The sequence below is a fragment of the Anopheles moucheti genome, chromosome 2, assembly GCF_943734755.1.
Source record: "Anopheles moucheti chromosome 2, idAnoMoucSN_F20_07, whole genome shotgun sequence".
NCBI lineage: Eukaryota > Metazoa > Arthropoda > Insecta > Diptera > Culicidae > Anopheles > Anopheles moucheti.
In genome coordinates, this window is record NC_069140.1 from 55,436,113 (window position 1) to 55,458,190 (window position 22,078).

Genomic DNA, 22,078 nt, shown 5'->3' on the forward strand with positions numbered 1-22,078 from the left:
TGAAGGAAGTCGATGTCAGTAGAAGATTGTTTGCTCGATTAGGCAGTGTTTCTTAAGCCGTTACTCTGTCACTGAGAGATGAGTGTAGAAAAACGATGTGTGCAAGAAAAAGATTGCCTATTGACTGTCTAAGGTTCCGATATAAGAGGATTATATTACGAGTTTCTTTGAACCTTCAAGTGAAATGTTTGCTTTGAAATCTCTTCAACATTTGGCTGATCTTGGATTATTTGAAAACGAAAACAAAAACAAATAACAACCCTTATCATCATCATTCATTGATTTCAATAAGCCATGCCCCGGAATGGCGCGTAAAGCTTTATAATTCTACTAACCAGCACGCTCCATCAGCTGATTGCTGTGTATACTGCCATAAAATGAAGCCATCCTTCTTGCCTCTCTAGGGGTAAAAGAATTACTTTGCCGTAAAAATTCAACACCCCCGTTTGGCGCTGAAAAACATGCCTTTTTTCCGTCGCATTTAAATAAACATCGACGAAGAGAAAATCTACCGCGCGTCAGCAACTCGCGTCAGCTAACTAACTCAATCTGCTTGCGTGCTGTTCGCGTGCTTTACTGGGAGCGTTTTTCTTCTCTCCCTTCTTGTGAATTCATTAGCGATGATTTGCTACGCTCAAGCCCGCTCCGAATCGTTTCTTCGCCCAAATACGTACACCACAATGGGCTAGCACAAATCTCTGGGTGATGATGATCATTACTCCGATGACGCTGGTACATCCCGACAGCGACTAGCGAACAGGAACGGCAAAAATCCTCACTTTCCGGTGCCTTTACTACCCTTCGCCAGCATGATCCCCATTCCCAGCAAAGTGCAAGTTAACCAACCGAGAGTTGTGCCCACATCTAAGTTGGGCCTTGCCCTGCCTAACAGCGCTTCGCTCGGAAGCGAGTTTAATGCGAACAAATTAACGCATCATTTAACGCCGTGGTAAACGGTCGACAGAGTGCCAGTTTTGAGATGCTTTACATCCATTACACCGAACGCTCGTCGTTTACCCCCCTCGATAATATAATCACGGAGGGTGTGCTGACAGGGAGTACTCCAATGCCAGATCTACTCGCGGCCTAATACTTGAACTTCAGTGTCATTTCAATCCGTACTTTTCGCTGTCGCGCCGTTCCAGCCGTATATCTCCGATGGTATCTCATTAATCCAGTCCATTGCACTCGTGGAAACCTCGGTTTAGGGTTTACAGACATTGTCAATATTTGGTCGAGCGATTTCTTCCACACTTCCGCCCGGTACGGAGAGCGTACTGTTGATAGAAAAATCTGTTCTTAATTGCCAGACAGTTTGTTTTTTTTTCTTTGATTAATTGATGTTCAATATTATGAAATTATCAATTTTGATAAAAATTTAAGCTTTATGTTATTCGTTTGGTTAACAAGCACTGAGTTAGTTACAGTATATCTTTATTATTTATAATTTCTAGATGTGACGTCACAATGGTAATTTGGAGTAGTGGGTTCGATTAATAATCTCTGCGCAATGATATATTCTTTTCTAACCGAGATTGAATTTTTATACTGGTCGTTGGAGTTAATGATGTGAGAAACATTATTTCAAAAAAAAATATTAGACTAACTAGAGAAACACTCAATCTACCTAAATTAAATTATCTACTAAATTACCTAGATTATCCAGCTAGTTGCTGTACAAATGAATTTGCACTCATTTGGCCTTTTTTTGTAATATTTTTTCGCGCAATCAGATCGATATAATTCTTCTTCTTCTTCTGTCGACAATGTTTACCTCCTATGATGCCGGGTTGGCTCATAATCAGAGTTTTACTGTCTCTGTAGATTAGACCTGTCAGTCTATTTCTCTTTCTTTTTTTGTGTTTTGAATTGCTGTTGGTAGTTTAGTTTCTTTTCCTTCTTTTTCTATCTATCTATTTTCTTATCTTAATTTTGTTTGTTCTGTGGGTCTTCTAGTCTCAATTTTTATTTTCTTTTCCTTCTTGTTTCTCTCTATGCTTTGAATTTTTTTTAACTACCATGTATTTTGCTGTACAAAAGACATGTAGTTAGAGTCTCTGCCTATTTGTTTTTTGTTTTTTTTTTCTGCATTTCTATTTCTTGTTTTTTCTCTTTGTTTTATTTTTTTTGTCTTCCTTTGTCGATATAATTTGTAATGAGATGGGAGTTTGGTTTTTTTTTGTGCAGATCAATAGTGCGGTACCATGGTGGGACATTTAAGAGGATTTTTAGTAATCTGTTTTGACAAATTTGCAATTTCTTTAAGTTAGTTTTGGCGCAACTCTTCCATACAGGAGCAGCGTACATTAGTAGAGGCCTGAAGCAAGCGTTGTAAAGATGCAATTTATTTCGCAGATTCAGTTTTGATTTCCGGTTTACTAGGGATTAAAGACATTTGAAGGTTTTTTTCAGTTTTACTTACATAATTTTCTAAATGTGATTTAAATGTAATGCGTTGATCCAAGGCAATTCCTAAGTATTTTACACGATTATTTTTAAACAACGTTGGGGAAGTTTTCGTTTACTGGTGTATTTAGTTTAGCTGATTTATTTCCGTTTACTTTAAGTTTCCATTTGTTGCAAAATTTTTCTATACTTTTTTAACGTGTTGCTTAGCGATTTTATTATTGCTTTTGGTTGTTTTGATAACGATGTGATGGCAAAGTCGTCAGCGTGAAATTATGGCAGTGAAATTAAGGCAATATCTTCAACACAAATAGAAAGAAAAGTAACATTCAATACAGCGGTCAAAATATCGAGCCACGTCGTAAGAGGTGTGATGATCGTGAGGTCACACGAACACTAGAACCTTCCAGCTTGAACCATGCAACTTTTTTCACGTTTCTCTAGATCCTGTGCTGTCCAGCATCCGTGCCAAAAACTTCAAGGTGGTTTGTGCGTTCGTTCTTGCGCACTCTGTGTGACCACAGCGGGGGAATGCGGTGTCCGTGATGGATCACTTGCTATCCTTGACTAATTAGCGATAGTTTGTGACGTCCCAATGACAAATGCATCCTTCACACCAGTCCACCGTGGTGCGGAACGCTTCGCTCTTCGCCTTCGACAAGTTGGTGGTGCGTGCGCCAAGATGAGGGAGATCGACGTTTGTGGCACAGCCGCGACACCTGCAGCGTACCGATATGGATAAAGCGTACAGGCAGCACGCCTGTTGACGCGTTTGTTAAGTTTTGTTTTGAATGTTTTGGTTGTGGTAATATTGGTGGCCCCTATTGGCTGCGAATGCATACATACTGTACCAGCAACAAGAAACAAAACCGTGAGTGCATTAGAAAAATAACAGCTCCAACGACAGCAGCAGCAGCGTGTTGGTTTTGATCGGTAATCAGATTACCTCCTCCTCCGCGAAGACCTGGCGTAAAGCGTAGTTTTTACCTGAAGTGAACGACGGAGTGGTTTATCGATGATAGCAGCACACGTTTCATTTTGAAGTTGGACCTCATCTGCTTTTGTATCGAACCTAACGTTAGTTACTACATCCAAAAATCGATGCACGACTCCACTGACGGTGGGAGATAAGCCAAGGATTCGACTTCGTATCATGAAACAATGCACAAACTCGTGTAGTAGTACGGAAGGTGTCGCCGAAAGTCATGCCGCCGCTACACAACCGAAGGCTTCCACGATGACGGCAACGACGACATTGACGTCGGGGACTACAACGTCCACCGCTACGACCATAGCCACGAACGCTAAGACGAAGCACGCGAGTGGCACCACGCGGGAGTCGAAAGCTGATCCCAAATCATCCGGAGGTAAATCCGCCTCCGACGTGCATCCGTTGAAGCATCAGCAGCAACAGCCGCAGCAGTACCTTCACCATCCGCACCACTATCCGCTGCATCACCATCAGCTGGGTGCGAAGATGAGCAGCAAACTGGGTACCGCCGGTGTCGATTCGCTGTCCGCACTGCACATGCTTCCGGCGCACCTGAGGGATATGTTTCTTGCCGCGCAGCTGATACGAGGTAAGGTTTTGCAAACTGTCTGTGGGCTGCATCGCATCAAAAAAACCACCCCCCGCGATGGTTTAGAAATGAAATGAAAACTTCTTAAGGAAAGCAGCTGCCGGTAGCATTTCTGGCGCTGGTATCTGCTAATCTGATTACGCTTCGAGATAAAAAAACCCTCCTCGGCAATAAAACGATCGCTTAGTCAAGGATCGGAAAACTTTACGCTTCTCCCCTCTTCGGTGGTGTGGTGGTGTACCGGAGGATATTACTTTTATTGGATCTAAGTACGATCATAATGAAATAATTTCGAAACCCAGCTAATAGTACAAACGATCCAGCGCTTGTGTGCAAACGGATCCATTCCTGCGACCCTACTGTCCTGTCCGGACGCCATCGAGCACCGGTGTAATCCCGTTTAACTTTTGTAATGAATCGTGGAAGGGGAGTTTTCTTTTTGCTTCTAACCTTTTCCCTTTAACCAAAAGATGATTTCGTTACGTGCCTTACGTGAAAGTTTTACGTTGCCGAAGAATACGGCAACAGCGTCTTTCTATCTGCCGCGCTAACGCAGCAGCAAGTAGCCTCGATTCAGTTTTTATGATGAAACGTGCAAAAGTTATCTTCTTCTGCTCGTACCACTTTCACCCCCCCCCACTTGCTTGCTTTATCGTTTTAATAATTTAAACGCCCGCTCCGTCCGGGACGGGGCCAAACCTTATTCATTTTCGTTCCGTTCCGTATTCGAAATGGAAATCAGAACCGTGGCTCCCGATGAATTAATTCCACCGTTCGATTGTTTCGAACTCTATCGTGCAAATGTCTGCCTTTCCTCGCCAATCGTAGCAGGCCGGGGCGTTTGGAGTGCTGTTTACACTCCGCAGATTGAGTGCTCCGGTTGTAGAAAGGAGTCGGTGTTGAAGAGCGGCCACGACGAGAGGGCCAATGAAAGTATGAATTATTGCCAAGGCGTTGTGTTTACGATGCTATAGCCTGCTGTCGAAAGTTTTGTGCCTTCTGTCCCAAAGTTGTACCTTTTGCCCGTGTACCGCACGTTCACGTTCAAGATCCAAGCAGCCTAGTAACGAGTGCAACAGAAGTGATGTTACCACTGATGCCCGACGAGGTTGATGCGAAGGGAAAAATGATTGGAAATAGAAAAACAATACACGTACACACACACAGACGGGGTGTGTACACCCACACCGAGACTAACTAAATGAAACGATCGTCCAGAACTTTCTCGTCCGACGACGTGCGAACGAAGGTGAAGCTGACTTCATTTCCAACAATGAATGGCAAAGACCAGAAATCAAATCGAACACCACTTGTGGTTGGATCGAGGGGCGTTCGACAGGAATAGTAAACCATCCTGCTCAGGACGTGCCCAATCATAACTGGCCCACGCTCGTCCTTCGTTTTGTTGGCGCTTGGCGAAGCGGTCCGAGCATAGACTTTTATTGAACGCAAAAGGACGCTTCTAGGAACCAGCCTGGCGGATTGTCTGCTACCGACGCCTGCAATGAAATATTGGCTTACAATCGTTCACTGGCACCAGCTTTCTGTTCCAGCGCCTAGCATTAGGTCACGAGCGAAATTGACCTGCTTGTGTGTGTGTGTTTTGTGACAAGACCGTTGTGCGAGAACCGTTTTCACCGGATGCTGCAGGCAGTATAGTAGGGATCACCTTTGGCCACTTGTCCTTTCCGTCTCCGCCAAAACCCCCCCAATGTCCTGTATTGTTGCGTGTTAAGAGACGAGAGGGAAAGTTCATCTAGCCATTGAAACTTTTCCAATTTGCAATCCTTTCTCTCGGGACCGCACCACTGCCGGACCACTGCGCAAAAGCTTTAGAGCTTTGGCGTCGGTGGTCCCCGAATCAGCATCGCTCACCGACGGTATAATTGTTCTATATATTCCATCCACCGATAGGTGGAATGGTTCGTTGTAACTAAATTGAATTGTAACTAAGATAAAATGATGACATTAAACTGCGCCTTCGGTCCGGGACAGATCAGATTTTCCTTTTCGGAGCGCGTTCCGACGAAGAAAACATTGCAAAGATACGTTTTCCAGCGTTTGGCCGTATGATTAAAAAGTTAATTGAATGTCTCCAGCAGCACCGTTAGGAATACCGATGAATGATAAAAGTTGCGCTGCTCTAGCACGCTTATCGTGGAGAAGTAATCTGCAGGAAAAGCTGTTCGGAATTCGTGAACCGAATACGAAATTCAATACTTCAATGCCTCCTAGACCAACAAAAACTATTCCTACTGCTAGCTGACAGCTAAACAAAACGGTCAAGGTCTGTGTATGATAGAGGTAATATAGTAAGTAATATAGAGTAATATAGAGTAATTTGACAAGTAGCCAAAAGTTCGTTACGCGTGATTTGACGTTTGGACGCCCTTTTCCATTCAAATGTTTTGTGTGTAGTTGTGTTGATTAATCGGGATATAGTAAACAAGTAGGCTAGACGCAAGGAATCTTACACGGGCGACGAAATGTCAAATAAAATCCAAAATGGCGAACCTCTATCTTGGCTATTACTCGACCTCTATCCTACACAGACCTTGGAAAACGGTAGTAAAAATTATGAATCAGCCTACTTTGATCATAGTTCTCGAATGACACATACTGAAGCAGTAAAGCTATCTTTACAACATTTGCGTAAAATAAGACCTGCATCAATTGTCTAAGAGTGTATTACGGTTTTGCTTAAATGAATGTCCAATTATTAAAACATCATTTCTAATGGTTGTGTTTATTCAAGCCTGTTAACTCAAATGAGCTCAACCTGATAACTAGTTTAATCCGGAATGGTTTTTTTTTCGTGTGAGAAGAATTTTCTCGATAAATCGTGATTTTTCTTGTCGGTGCGATTCTGAATGGTGGGACGTTTTACGACCGAGCCGCATTTCAAAAGTGCAGCAAGCGCGATTATTAGTCACACATTTTGCATCCATTCGGAAGACTGGCAGCGATGACTCACCGGCTAACGCGTGTGTGTGGTGCTATGCGTGTATGTCGTGTGCGCTCTATTATCAACGGGAACCCGACGATGTCGTCAGCAAATATACTTACCGTGTTAGTGAGTACGAGAGTACTAAGGTTTCTGTTCTCCCCGTAGCCGGTAAGTGTTCTCGCATCACCATTCAGTTGCGTTGAGTCAACCGCGCGAACCAGTTGAGCTTCGAAGTTAGTGGACAATAATTTGGTTGTGACATTAGGTTGTGCTATCGTACAGAAATAAGTGCATTACAATAACATTCGATGCAAAGTGATGAACGTGAATGAAAAATAAGTGTGACTGAAAGGTGTGTAAAAAGTTCATTAAGTGAAAAAGAAATTATTGTAGTGAGAAGAGCAAGATTTCGCAACGTTTCAACGATTTTGTATTCCGTGTATTCTGCTTAGAGGTGATTTAAACATTAATTTTAAATATTCTTAACTAACTTCGAACATTTCGACATTGTTCTCTTTAAATTGTTTATTGTACAAAGCAACAACCATATTTTACTAGAATAATTGCTGTTGTCAGCTGTGAGTTAACGATGACTCAAAAACAATGTTTAACGTACAGACGATAATCAATCCCGCGTTGTGTCAAACAGCATGGAGTTTGTTCTAGAAAACAAAACAAGATTGAAAAATAAAAACACACACACACACACTTTGTACTAAATGTTGTTTCCCTCAAGCGAATAGGTTCTGTTGGAAGTAACATAAACACACGAGATGCACTGCACTTGTTGCTGCGTTTGTTTGTTCGGGAGGCTGGTTGAGTGCCCTCGCCGCAGCCAAATGTGGCACAAAAAGTCGTGCACTATGTGGTGAACGCAGCGGAAAATCCCAGCTCTCAATCCCGGCCCGCGGTACGGGTTTGTTTACGGTGCCGCCGCCATCACGGCCCCAAACTGCGTTGTCGATTCGGTTTCCACTTCTTGGTTGGACTTTGAAGGTTTTCAAGGGTAGCTAAATCTGCGTCGCTTTCGGCGCTTCGGTGTTTACTGCTTCTTGTATCACCCCAATCCTCTCAAAAACACAGCTTTACACGAAAACACGTGCTGCGTATTTCCATCAACCATCTGAAAAGGGGTGTTGAGCTGCACTCCCCAACAGCAGAAGAGGGGGAAAAAAACAAAGCAAACTGCGCTTCTATCATTTGTGTGGTCGCCGGTTCGGCGGTTGGTGTCGTCGTCGGTGTGAATTGTATCGGGAACTGCAGCCGCATTGGGAAGGGATGAGATGAGTTAGCAGCACTCTGCACTACGCTGTCAAAGTCAGAGCTCTTTTGCCATACTGCTGTTTTGCCACGTGATCAACGTGAACCACACAGAAACAACAGCAACAACAACGTACAATACGGCTATTGGTGTGGAAAGAATTAATAATTTGTGGATTATTTCATTGCACACATCCTCGCCTAATTCTACGTCTGTTAAGACAGCGAAATGTTTTGTCTGTAAGCCACCCAGCAAGTGGTAGTATCGTACTGTGGCTAATGAACTATTTTGCACCCATTCCATTTGCAATGTCTCACTTCACACACTGTGACACGCGGTTCTATCGAACACTAATGCGTCGCTCGTCAATAAACTGATTCGTTTAATCGACCATCGCGCAACTGCATTACGCACACACTCCCACATTCCCCCTCGCATTACGCACGCCAAACCGCGCACGAAGACATAAACAACAAACGCAAACAAACGATTAGCGGCACCATTTAATCATACTTATAAACAAATTAGCCAACTTTCACGGGGCCGACACATAATCCGACCCCGCCAAATGGAACGACTCGCGACGAACGATGAAAGGGAGACTCTAGTCCTAATGTGTTCGATCGCTTGCGTCGGAGTTGCGTGGCCACGAAAAGGGGCACCGAAGCACGGGAAAGATTCCAGCGAAGAAGAAACGCTGTTGGGTACACGCGCATTCCTACCAGTGCCACTCGTGCCGTGGTGAAGAAGTTGAACGATTAATAGTAAGAAAATCACCAATTAACCCACCAAACATCCGTTGCGCGGAGATGGGTGGTCAATCGTGCCTGTATCAACCGGGGGCATTCAACGAACGGGTTTTTCGGGAGAGCCCTTTCCACGCTTCCATCGTTCCAACATCGGTGGCTGATGAGTGGTTGATGGTTCGGATGGTCATTTGATTCGGGATGTCTTCCTTACGTCGTCTACCAGTAAAGCAACGACGGGGGAGGGTAAATTAAGTCAATTCTTCCCATCGGAGTTTCCTCTCCGTGCTTAGGGTTAATTCTCGTTCCCTTTATGCGTGTGCTGCTTTATTCACTACCCCCGGGTGCAGTGGTAGTGGTTGTACTCGGCAAACGAATCAATCACTAAGCACTGTTCGTGTTCGGCGCCGCCTCACCGAATGACACATAACAGCTGGTTGTATCGGGTGATTCTTCTTCGGCATCTCTGCGTTGGTGTGTACGATTATTTAATCAATGCTTTGTGGAATTTCTGATAAGCATGAGAGCTGGGAATATGGAAAGCAAAGCATCGAATTAAACCCAGAAATCAAAATGAAACACGGACTCTAAGAAAAGCATTCCAATGCTTACCTGGATGGCTAGGGAATTGTTGTTTCCGTCCTTAGCGCACAGTGGTCAAACACCGGGATGAAATACAAAAAGTCAAGTTGCACTCAATGACAATTTTTCTTAAACTATTACAGCTTAAAACTAAGAGAAATCCGAAATATCAGCTTCTATCTCTCATTTGTTTTGGAAATTGTGTTGTTGTTGTATTAAAAACTGTGTTATTAATTTCTGAAGTTACTATGAATTGAACGTTATCAAACAAAGTCTGAAATAAGTCCTTAAAAAATCGACATACAAAGGGGTTTGACATTTTTCAAAAAAAAAATGCTTGCAATAGGGCGAGGTTTAATTAACATTGCATTATACTGTGAGATCTACTCTATCAGATTATGAAGAATTTATCAGCAAATATGCACGAATTCAAAAAATTTATATGTTTTTGTCCTATGCCAGTTGCACAAACAGGAATATTAAACCTATCCATCGAGGTTGAATTGTTAATATTTTTCTTAATAATTAATTTAATTCTTGAGTATAATTATTCAGTTGAAAAATAATTTTATCCCGATATTTGTTCTAAAATGCCCACTGTGCATATTCGTGTAATTGATGCTGATTGGTAAAACAAATCTCCATCATTTCATCATTTTAACTTCTTGTTTTTTTTTGTAATTGATGCTTTTTAATCTTATAGCAGTAAGAATGGCTAGCTACTATAATTTTATTTGTAGAGGACAGTTTTTTTTACGACTGTAACTATCTCTAAATATTTTATTTTGAAATTGAAATCTTTCATGTAACGAATCAAACATAAAAAAATGTGTATGAGGCTTTTCCTCGTCTTCTTTCTTTCCCTGAGAAACGAATCAATATTCGAGATGGGATTAAACGCCATTTTAGCTCGTTACAATTTTCAATATCCTCTCTCACGAAGTCTATCCAACCCAAACAACACCCATTCACCTGCATCGGTATGTTCAGCAGCCCCCAAACGCTGAAAGAATAAGCGTTCCAACACGAAGCGGCTCGTCTTCACGGCAGACTGTGTGAATGAACGACGCTAATGGAAATCAATCGCTTTGTGAGGAGGAGAGTCCAGTCATCCAAACGCTCTGCTAGCACCCACCTGGTGGCTGCTGCACCACGTTCGTAGGCGTTTGGGTACGATTGATTTATAACGAGCATATCAGTCGTTCCGTTTTCGGCGTGGTGGTTATGGATCAATGTGTTTCGGTCGTTCGTAGCTTTTTTTTTTTTTGGCGTAAGCTTCGACCATCATTCACCGTGGATGTGAACCTAGGATGTGATAACATTTCAAACGTATCACAACTCATGCTGAGTCGGTTCAATAGTGAAAAAGTATCTTTGCCCTATGCTTAAAGAAACATACGACGGAGACCGTCTTGTTACAACTTTGGAGAGCAATTCGTAGGCAGCGTAAGTTGTTCTTTATGGCGGCTATCAGAAGCTTTTGCCAAACAGACTGGTACACAGCGTGGCTAACTAATTGGTGTTTTGTCTCCCAGTGACATCACTGCCGAGGAAGTTAATTAACTTCACCTTCTTGTCGATTTTTACTGCCCACAAGCTTGGCACGACGAAGAGGTGCGTGTGCTGCCTGTGTTGGTTGGTAATGTTTTATTTATAGTAAACTAGCTTAATGTCTTTCGGAACAATGTCGTCACAATGCCGTCCTGGGTCTCATAATGTCTTCATTGGGGCGGGTTTATTGATTTATTTATCGCTTAACGTGTGGGATACATGACGACCAGTCGCATTCTTTATGTTTTTACCAATGTGCTGATCCAAACTGAAAATATTGCTTTTAAATTGAATACGTAATGGTTTTTTTATTTTCTTTTCGTAAAAAAAACCAACATTCATAAAAAAACAATACCACTAAAATAGCAATCTGCGAATAGAAAGACAAATTTCTCAGGCGTTCTCTTTTCGAAGCGGGTCAGCCAGATCCCGGTATTTAAAACAACTTAATTAACATTATTTCCGAGTGCGCCGGTGCTACCGAGACCGTTTATCATATTTAACTCAACCACAGTGGCCGACTTTCTTTCCCCCGCGAGAGCGCTAAACGGTTGCCAGTTGAAGCCAGCGCCCCAGTGTAATGTAGGAAGCGCACAGATGGCACCTTACAGAATCCTCATTTAGCATCCTTGATCCCTTGGTCGCAATTTGGCAACGGCTTGCTGCTGGCTGGCATCAGTTCTGGGAGGGGGGGGGGGGGGGGGGGGGGGTTGGGGGGTCCCCTTCGGTCCCTTTCGGTCTCCACGCGGTCAGTGCCAGTCAGGATGCAGTGCTGCTGTGCATTTCGGCGGTACTTCATTTCGGTTTAATTAAGTTTCTTTTTTGTGCTCCTTTTCACCTGCCCCGAAAGCGGCAGATTGCTGTTAATTTAATTCACTTCAAGCCAGTAGTCCCCCGGTTGCTGTGTTTTTTTTTTGTGAACCAGATCGGAATAAAAAACGGAGCAAAACGCCAGAACGGCATCCATCACCTTGTGCTTTACTTCAACCCTGATTTTTTTTTCCCGGGGAAATATCCCAGCCGTCCTGCTGTGTGAAGGGAAAAGCTCCGAAATTGTTCATTACCATTTGAGTCTCTGTTTTAAATTTCATGAGCAGAGCAGCGTAGTAATTACCGTAGTAAAAGATTCTATTCAGGCAGTGTTGGATGATTAGAATACGCGAATATATATGAACAATATACACAAGCGAGTTTCCCTGCTATATATGTTTAACAGCATGGAAATGCCCGACTCAAACAGAAGTGGCAAAGAAGACAAATTTCGCAAATCACATCCACAAACGACAACAAACGATTATAGGCGCGGTAATTGTTAAATTAAATTCCTTCTTATGTTTTCTGTGCTACAAACTTCTGTGCTTCTTGATGTTCCGCAGTTATGCAGAACAAATTATACGCCCAGAATGCTCTCTTCGATGCGGTCAGCCTACCATCTGCCGAACTGGGCGGGTCATTTGGCACAGAAAGCCCGCCAATTTTCTCCCTCTTCGGTTGCTCTTTACGCTTACGGGTGTACAAGAGTAAATACTGCATGTTTTGGAGGGCTATAATTTGCGGCCACTTTATCGGTGTATGGCCGCGCAGTTTCGGCATCGAGTTGCGTTAAATTAAACCTTATTCGTGGATTGTTGGCGATCAAGAATGGCGAGCTGGCTTAAAAAAGGCTGCTTCGTGGAAACACAGATGTCCATTTGTTTGTGGCCGGAGCACACAGACACCGAAAAGATGTGCATGATCTCAAACCGACAAATAAACTCGAGAAGTGTAGACCCATTAGAAAATACACCTGCCATAACAGTGCCAGTGCCTCTGAGATGTCTCCTCGTCCAACAGCGATCCGTGGGATCTTGTTTGATTCTACCTTTTCGTTTGACGCGAGTGACGCGGATGCAAAAAAACAACATCAGCTTCATGGTTGTTTAAGAGTTCTTGTTTTTTTCCGTTCAGCTGAATACACACTGTAGGAAAGGGCAAAGGCAGAAAGGCAGATCGATATTTTTCTGCCCTTACTCGACTGTTACTCGACTGCGACAGTTTGGATTTATTTCCTCAACGTGTGCCCACACGAATGCAGTGGGACGGAAGAAGAATTCAAACAAACATCGTTCAACTGAACATCGCTAAATCGGAATCGTTTCGACCGTGATTTTTTTTTTTAAATAATACTTCAAAGTTTATAAGCTTATTCGTATACATAAGCTTACATTATGAATTTCCTATTAATGCACCATGCCGTTGTTACCCTATCAGCTGTGTTAGCTCATCTTTTGAAACGTTTTGATTTAATTGCTTTAATTGATTTTAATATTGTATTCGTTTTTTTTTGTGTACTCATCAGTTTTAGCTCCGGTTTCATAAGCTGGCTAGGATGTAGGCATTTTAATTTCGTGATCTTTAATGATTTGGCAAAAATAGTTCCAAGTTTTGTTTCTAATTTTACAATCCTTTAGTTTGTGTTCAATGCTTTCCACACATTTGCAACTTTCGCAGTTAGGATGCTGTACCATTTTATATTTAAATTTTAATACCTGAGCGTACATTCTTTATACTAGTGCGTATGTCTTTCATCCTCCCGTGAGGATCGTATGCGATGAGATAGCTGAATATTCACTGTCTGTTTTAATCCTTTAAACTGCCTCTACTTACAGTAAATGATCAAAAAACAAAATGAATTAATATGTCTGCTGTTAGAACTATTTATTGCACAACTTGATGTCACAGTTGGATGAAGACTAATTTGGTTTCTATTATCGTTAACACCTGTCGTACGGTGGAATGTTGAAGAGTATGTAACCCAAACTTAGATAAAATACCCGGCGATCTGTTTCCTTTCAAGAAGAATGGCTCCGAAGGGTTTAAATGAGGGATAAAAAGCATTCTGAACAAATCAATTCCCCTTGCGATTTTAAGGGGTTACACTTCGCTTGAATGCGCTTTGCGGCCCACGGTAAACGACGACTTGATCGCTTTGGACTCGCCGCCGTGTCTGCAACGGCAACTTTCATCTTCCCGGGTCCTCTACGTTGTCTCTCTCTCCGCATCCCTCTTTTTGGGTGTCTGCATCCATGCATGTTTTCTTTCTTGCTTTGTCGATCACGCGTGGCAGCAGCAGTGCATACGGCCACTATCGTGGTGGAAAAATCGAAACGAACAACCATCGGCCAGTGCGATGGGAAAATGTATCCGGTTCTCAGGGGGTACGATCATTCTACGACGGAAAGTCCAAGATCCGCACCCCCTTGCCTTCGCATCCTAGCTGCACGCGTGTGATTGATTTCGTCGTGAGCTCGATCCAATCTCTGCTGGTTTGTGGACCGTTGGACCTTGGTTACATTGAATCTGCCTCTTGCGTGAAACTGCTGCAGTGTAGAATAAGCATATTCTTGAAGCAGGTGACAAACTTTACCATGCGTTTTTGAAGCATACGAATGATGTTTCTTTCCCATGCCAGAAACAAGAAATCCAAATCGTGAATCCATTCGAGGCGGAAACAGATGTTCGGACGAACGAATGCACCGTTGACATCGAAACATAAGGAAGATTCATTGCCGTGAGGTACTATATATTTTCGATGAAATTTAGTGCGGTAGTCCGGTGCGGGAAGCAATTTGAAGCTTGAAAAGAAATGGAACCTTCAATGGCCATTAATTTGGCGGATGTAATGAGCCGCTAGAGTTATTCTGCAGCTGATAAAATACGTTGAAATCGTTCAACTGTTTTTCTCACGAGGCCGTATTTGTCTTACAGCGCACTATCAAATTGAATCAAGTAGCAAAGCATTTATTTAGTGCCATGTACACAGGAATCTTTAGCAATAGCAAATAATCGAACAAATTCAGTTTCAAAATGATACATTGATGAACATCACTAATCATGCGAATGTTTTTCTTGTTTATTTATAGGTAAGAATCGTCGGGCAGAAATCACAACAAGATACTCATCATTAGTGTCACTCGTTAGTGTCATGCGACGGCAACAATATATCTTCCTGGTTTGTAGACAAAATGTTTGTGTTTCCCTAATTGCTTCAAAAATCACCGTTCTATAGCCGTATTAACGCGAAAATTAGAATACTAGGAAATGCAAATATTTGTCGTTGGAATGAGCAAATTAAATGAGCTGTAATGATAAATAATGCATTACAGGTTTGGATTGGCAACGAAGAGTTATTGTCGATTGATTTGCCCTATGTTTATATAATTGGATTTACAAAACGAAAGCTCAAACATTTTTTTTCTGGTACCTCTTATCCATCTTTTCTTTTATTCATATTTTTTTACTCGAAGAATATATTCTCTAGGGAATATACAGGGTATCCCACAATTTGTTGACAGTTGTTTCCCAAGGTTTTTCCATTGCGTCCCAGGTATTTTTGAATCCGTCCCGAGATTTGTTGACTGCGTCCCATCAATTTTTGAATGCGTCCCATAATTGTTTGACTGCTTCCCACATATTTTTGAATCCGTCCCACAATTTTTTGACTGCGTCCTATCAATTGTTGAATTCGTTCTGCGGTTTTGTGACAGTTTCCCAAATAGTTTTGAAAGCTATTTTAAATAAATTGTCTTTCGCTTAACCACAGCAGTATCCTGCAATTGCATTGAACCACAGATAAGGGAGAGAAGGTCACAGGTTCAAATGCATTCATGGAAAGCCGTTAGCTTCCGTATGTCATCTTTGAGGCGAAAAAAGTTTAGAGAAAATCGATCGCTGCGGATGAGCTGTCAAGAGACCTAGGCCTATCATTTCTGGCTTTCTTTGTCTCTATTTATCCGTAGCTGGGTATCTGGGTAATTGATCTGGATGGGATTTTGGACTGGTCCTGTCGAGTGAAATCCGGCGAGGATACCTAGACATCATTGGACCGCCCCAATCGCTAAACCTCGGAATGAATTCCAAAATATATGGGAAACCGTCGAAAAACCTCGGGACGAGTTCAAAAATTGATGGGACGCAGTCAAAAAATTGTGGGACGGATACAAAAATATCTGGGACGCAGCCAAAAAATCTCGGGATGGATTAAAAAATTCATGGGAAACTGTCAAAGAATTGCGGGATACCCTGTATTCTCTTAAGTTATTCGTTTTGTTTTTCATATTTTCTTTACATTTCACTGTTCAGGAGTTGAATGATTAGTTAAAGTATCATACTAATTTAAACAATTGAATTGATTTTAATGTAATTGGATAATTGGTTGAATGAACGATTTAATTCGCCATTCCTTCCGTGTAATATCCTTTTTGTCTTATATTTGCCACATATCCGGCTAGTTAGTCCTCACTGCCGGAGTCTGATCGAACTAGGTAAATAAAAGTTGTTGTACTTAATATTGTGCTTAATTTTTTAGAAAAACTCTCACAGTGTGAAAATGTATTTCAAACTGAGTGTCGCTTAAAGGGTACCTTTTAACATAACTATCGAATCTGATACCACCTTTCGCCGCCGGGAAGGCGAACAACCCGTCTAAGCGAAGTGAAAGGAACTCCACAAGCTCTAAGCTTCGTTTGATATTGTGACACACAAATGGTGATTTTCCCACTTTTTCAACCATATCTCCGACGGATGAACGGCGCAACCATCAAAAACGTTTGCCGACAGCGGCGTGCTCAACACTCGCTGGCGTGAGCGCCAGCCTTATCTTAATGTGCTGCACTTTTTTTTTGTCCGCGACTGTTGCACAATTTTCTTCGGGGCCGCACTGTATCCAGCAGCGAGGCAATGTGCAAAGTAAAAGTACATAATCATTATGTTTAATCCTCGGGACGACATTTTGCGTAGTGATTAAATTGCAACAACGACGCTCATAATGAAATGAGTAAGATAAAATGGGGAATCAACGATCAAACGGTGCAGCGTAAAATTGACACTTATTCGAACGTCATTAGTTCACAGGCTACTGAGAGCACATAATATTTCTCCGAAGTACAAGTAAAATCTCCGTGCGTTGCTAGGCGTTAATACACTTTATAAGACTCTATCTTGGAATTAGAAGTTTTTCGCTGTCCTATTCGCTTTTAATTTAACTATTAACTGTGACGGTTGTTTTTGCTGTTTTGTTATATGTTGTCGTGTTCCGTTTTTTTTTGCCACGATATTAGTTGTGCTCCTCGATAGATTGGCTCCTACGGTAAGATGACATGCACAGCAAAGTGCAACTGCTGTGCCCCTCTTGCAAACTGCAAACCGAACCTGCATCGCGAGGCGCTACGCTTTACAGCGACTTGCATATTATTATCATTATTTCTATTACTACTATTACTGTTATTGTTATCATTATTATGATGTTCAATAAAAAGAGAGCGGTCGGTCGGTTGGTTGCATGAGCACTGCTGCTGCACACCTTACAACGGGAATGGCCCATCGCCGTCCTTCAGCTCGCGAGTCAGGCAAGCAGTGGTGGCTATGGTGGTACTGCAAAAAAAAAAGCTTCATCTCGAAGACATGGGCGTCGCTGAACATGGTTGAATCGTCGCAAAGTAAGAGGAAAAATGCCTGGCACGCTCATAACAGATACAGGAAGCGTTCGGGGCCATCGTACTGCCGCCACGGTTAATGCAGCCGATGCAGCGCAGACACGGGTCTCGGATCTGGCCGTGTTCTGCGGTTCTGCCAAAGACAGCAGCAGCAGCTATCCTCATTACATGCATTTTCAATTTAGCCAATTTCACGCGCCACGGACCGATGGGGCTGATGTTTTATTTTACCCATTTTTTTTGCATCGTCCAATGTGTGTGGTTCCGGCATTGGAGCTGTGTGACGATGGCGGCGCTCGAAGTAAAGCGTTGCCCTTCGGTTATTGGCCTACCGTAACGATCAGTGCGTTCCTGCGCCGGTGGATGACAAATTTGTGCAAACGAACCACTTGCTCATACCTTTCTGGATTGTGGATTGTGCAAAAAAAAAAACACGTTTCTACAGCCGAAAAAAACATACAAACAAACTAAGAGTACTCTCATCTTGTACGCGAGAAGATTGAAGCGATATGAACCTTTAAGAAGCGGGTGCTTTTGAGTGTAATCGGTTTTCACTTTTTCGTGTTTCGCTTATCACCAGAAGACCGATTCCGCAACATAATGACAATAACCACTCGCCCGGTGTAAACAGGACGTGTAATGCAATAACGTTAAAACACAAGCGACAAAACATTGTGTCTGCCGTATCGTGCCTCAATTCGACCGTTTTTTTTACCAGTTCTTGTTTGCCATTTTGTCGATCGGCAGTGGATTGGCGTCGGAGAAATTAGTGTCGGAGCAATTTCGATGCAAACAGATCAAAGATGATAGCGCAATTTCTATTGAGATTATTTACATTACAATCTACTTTGATTACGATTGTAAAACAAAAAAGTTTCTAATTCAACCTTCTGGGGCTATTTTGGAAAACTTTCCATTATCTGTGTTCTGTTTTGAATCTAGGTTTTTTTTATTTTACTTTTAAATTATATTGTTTTTTTTTTCATCTATTCCTATTTCTTTTCCCTTGTGTTTTCCCTTTATCTTATGATTTCGTACGATCGGATAATTATTTATCAAGTTCAATTTTTTTTTTGCTCTTTGTTCCCTGCTTAAGATTTTCGTTAATTTTGACATAAACTTTCAATTGGCGTTGGGTTTTTAGTATGTACAGTAGTTATAAAACAAACTTTCACTATGTTGCAGCAGTTTCAGCCATCTCTACTTACTTTCAATTTCCAAACATTCAAGTTATGTTCAAACGAGCATTTGCCTATCACATTAATGTGTTTACTTTGTACAATATTTAAACTGGTATGAGTTTACATAACCAGTTGATTTTGAAATAGTGAAAAAAAAATACGTAGCCAGAAAGGCTCGTACTGTGTTTCTCTTGTCTTCTTTCTCGCCTCTTTTTCCCCACACACACACACATGCACACATGCACACCCTGTTCGATCATCCGTCTTGGTTATATTATCTCTTCGTTCGAAAATGTCACGTTGGTGCTTACCAAAGCACTGGTGCTCCCCATATGCAACATGGCGCGCCCCCGGGGGCGATGCGGTCCACACGATCGCGTAATCAACTTCGCGCGCGACCAACGCTGGGAAACGCGCCGCGGTCGGCGATAAATCCCGAAAACCCGAACGCTCCTTCCAACGAGCAGCAACGAGACGTGTAAACCAAAACACACTTTCACATTGCTCCAGCCATGCCACCACCAGCACATGATGGGGACCGCACTTAGCTAACCCAAGCTGCCGATGCGGATCAACAGGCAGTGATTTCGTTCGAAAATCAAGTTGCAAATGTTAAAGCAGCCAGCAGTGAACGGGAAAAGGGTTGTTCCGAATGGTGTGATGGTGCACACATACAAAAAAATACAACATACTTACATAAATGATTGCTGCCAGAGCTTTCTGTGTAAACACACATGTGCGCGACCTCGGGTTTTGTACGCGGATGCCAGTGACACCGCGGTACGAGTTATGCTTACCTTCACCCCAGCGCTTATGATGCATGAGCTACGCCAGGCCAGCCACCTGTGTACGTGTGCCTGTTTGTGGACGGATTTTGATGCTCAGGTCGGTTTCTGGTTGAATAACGTGTGAAGGAAGGAAGCGGATTTAGCGACAGGCGCGAGTATCATCGATATTCCCTGACGACAGCTATCGGCCAACGTGCGATGCTCGAGTGACATTTATTCAGCTTTTATACCTTTAAAGACAATTATAATTGTTAAATCATTTATAAATCTTCTGCTTGTTAGCAAATGGAACCAATTTTTACAACATTAAATGAACATCATGTTGGTACTAATTAATGACGAATGAAACATTTTAAACTTATCAAATTAATAAGTTTGTTGAAGAATTTAATTATTACTAAATTTGATTTCGTAAAGCTATCATAATATTTGGGTCGTAAGATTGATACTTTTCCAAGCTCCTACAAAACCAGTGAGCGATTCCGTCGGCTCTAAAGCCTAAAGAAGAAGATATCTAAAGCGTTTACAATGTCATCTAAGCGTATGTGCCATTTCTTACTAAGCCTTTCCAAAAAACACGGTAAAGATATTACAATATCATCTGAAAAACACTGTTCGTTTCATCAAAAACACTGTTCGTTTAGTCGAAGGCATCACAAATTGGCTTTTTACCTCAAAAGACGAAAATTTGTTTTCGTGTGGAATTGGACGATTAACAGAAAATTTATGAAACAGAACAGGGAATTCATGGAAATTTTTATTTTTTTCTGACGAAAATGACGATAAACTCTTAGCGCTCTCTCAATATAGTGTTGTACTTAAAATTACAATAAACTCTTAGCGCTCTCTCAATATAGCGTTGTACTTAAAATAAGTGGAGGTTCTTCAGCAATGAACTTTCTTTCAAATACAGCCAGTCCCCGAGATACGCTATTATAGCGGACCGCTATAATCCGGGAAAAATCCCCGTAACTCGATTTTCCGCGTAAGTCGAATCCGGGTGCAATTTCGTTTATAACTCAAAGTCACAGAGTCGACTTCCTTCTCTGGACTTAATTTTTTCACCGAATCGGGCGATTTTAAGAACGAATACATTAAAATAAAATTATGTAGAAATAAATTACGCACATGTGTACACGACAAAGGTTAGGCACAAAGAGACCGGTTCGCTTCACGTTATGCGTTGACCTCTCAACGCAGCTGTGCTGCCAACCTGTAGTATTTATTCCATTGCAGTTTATAAAGTCTAGTTGGATACTAGCGGTGTTGCTAATGATGATGATGATGTTACATTATAATTATAAGTTGAAAAGAAATATTTCATGTGACAAAAAAAGGTATTTTCGACCAATTTTTTTATCTTTTTGCTTAGATTTTGTGCTGTAAACTAGCTTATCTGTCAAATTTCCAAAAACCGCGTATCTCCGATTCCGCCCATAAGAGGAACCGCGTATCTCGGGGACTGCCTGTATACATGATCCACCATGAGCAAATACCAAAATTAATGATTGAACATTTTCATTTAAAAACCCTCTCCAATGTATTGAAAAGTACTTTTTTCTAAGCACATAAAAAAGGACAAAAAATGACACAATTTAGTGCAAAGTACATATTTCTAAGTACAGTCGGTACTCGAGATAATGTGCTCCCGAGAAAACCGCGTATCTCGAGGTTCCTCTAAAGCATCGTTTATATGTCGTATTAAGGAATCGAGTACTTATTTGCACGTTACGTTCAAGGATGACAGTAAAATACTACGAAAATAAATGTTTATAACAATTAAATGTAACAAATTATTTAAATTTGCAACTTAAAAATTGCATCCTGCATACAAAACTCCGTGAAATGTCCGTCGAGAACCGCGTAACATTCCGCGAAATGCATTCTACAATAATGAACAGACATCCTTTTAATCAACGCATCGGTCAGAAACAGATGTTGCCTTTCGATCTTACGGTAGTGAAAGGTCACTACCAAAACATCAGTGGACCAGTACTACCCACCTCTTACGGACATAACCAATTCCGGTAATTACGATTCCTAATCGATCACAAGCCCCACGAAGAGGATGATGATATGCTCTCGACCGGCCCGCGCATTAAGTATTAATCTCCATCAATCGATCGTAAACAACCCATCGCTTTCGTCTGCCGGCTTTTGGTGTGTGTGTACCGTGCTCGAATGCAAATGAATTAGCTTAATCATGCTAAATTGCTCCAGCGTTCGTGCACCACCATTAGAACCGTGGAGATCGCCATGCAAAGGGGATGGTGCGTTGAAAAAGTCACCCGTGTGTGCAGGTTGATTAATGAAAGCGGCTTAAGGTGGAGCTTTTTCGATCGCTCGGCGGTGGCGCTGATTTGCAATAAATCTTCCGATCGTGTGAGATTGTTTCTTTTTGCTTTCCGTGTCCGTTTCACGCCTTACTGTTGGTTGCTGCTGGTTGGCCGGTGGGAAGTGAGGTCAGATTTATCGACGAGATGTCAGATGTTGTAGGTTTAAATATCGCCATGGGATAAGTGTGAAGACAACAAAAAAAAAAAAGGCTTGTAAATTTCATATC

The 22,078-nt window shown here is 42.0% G+C and overlaps 1 protein-coding gene across 1 annotated transcript in view; it reads left to right on the forward strand.

Moving 5' to 3' along the window:
- Positions 1-3,559: 3,559 nt before the first annotated feature.
- The window catches only part of LOC128310394 (uncharacterized), a 48,432-nt gene continuing 29,913 nt past the window's right edge, over positions 3,560-22,078 (forward strand). The window contains exon 1 of the mRNA XM_053047023.1: positions 3,560-3,986. Coding sequence (XP_052902983.1) covers positions 3,560-3,986 — 427 coding nt within the window. The remainder of the gene's footprint in view (positions 3,987-22,078) is intronic.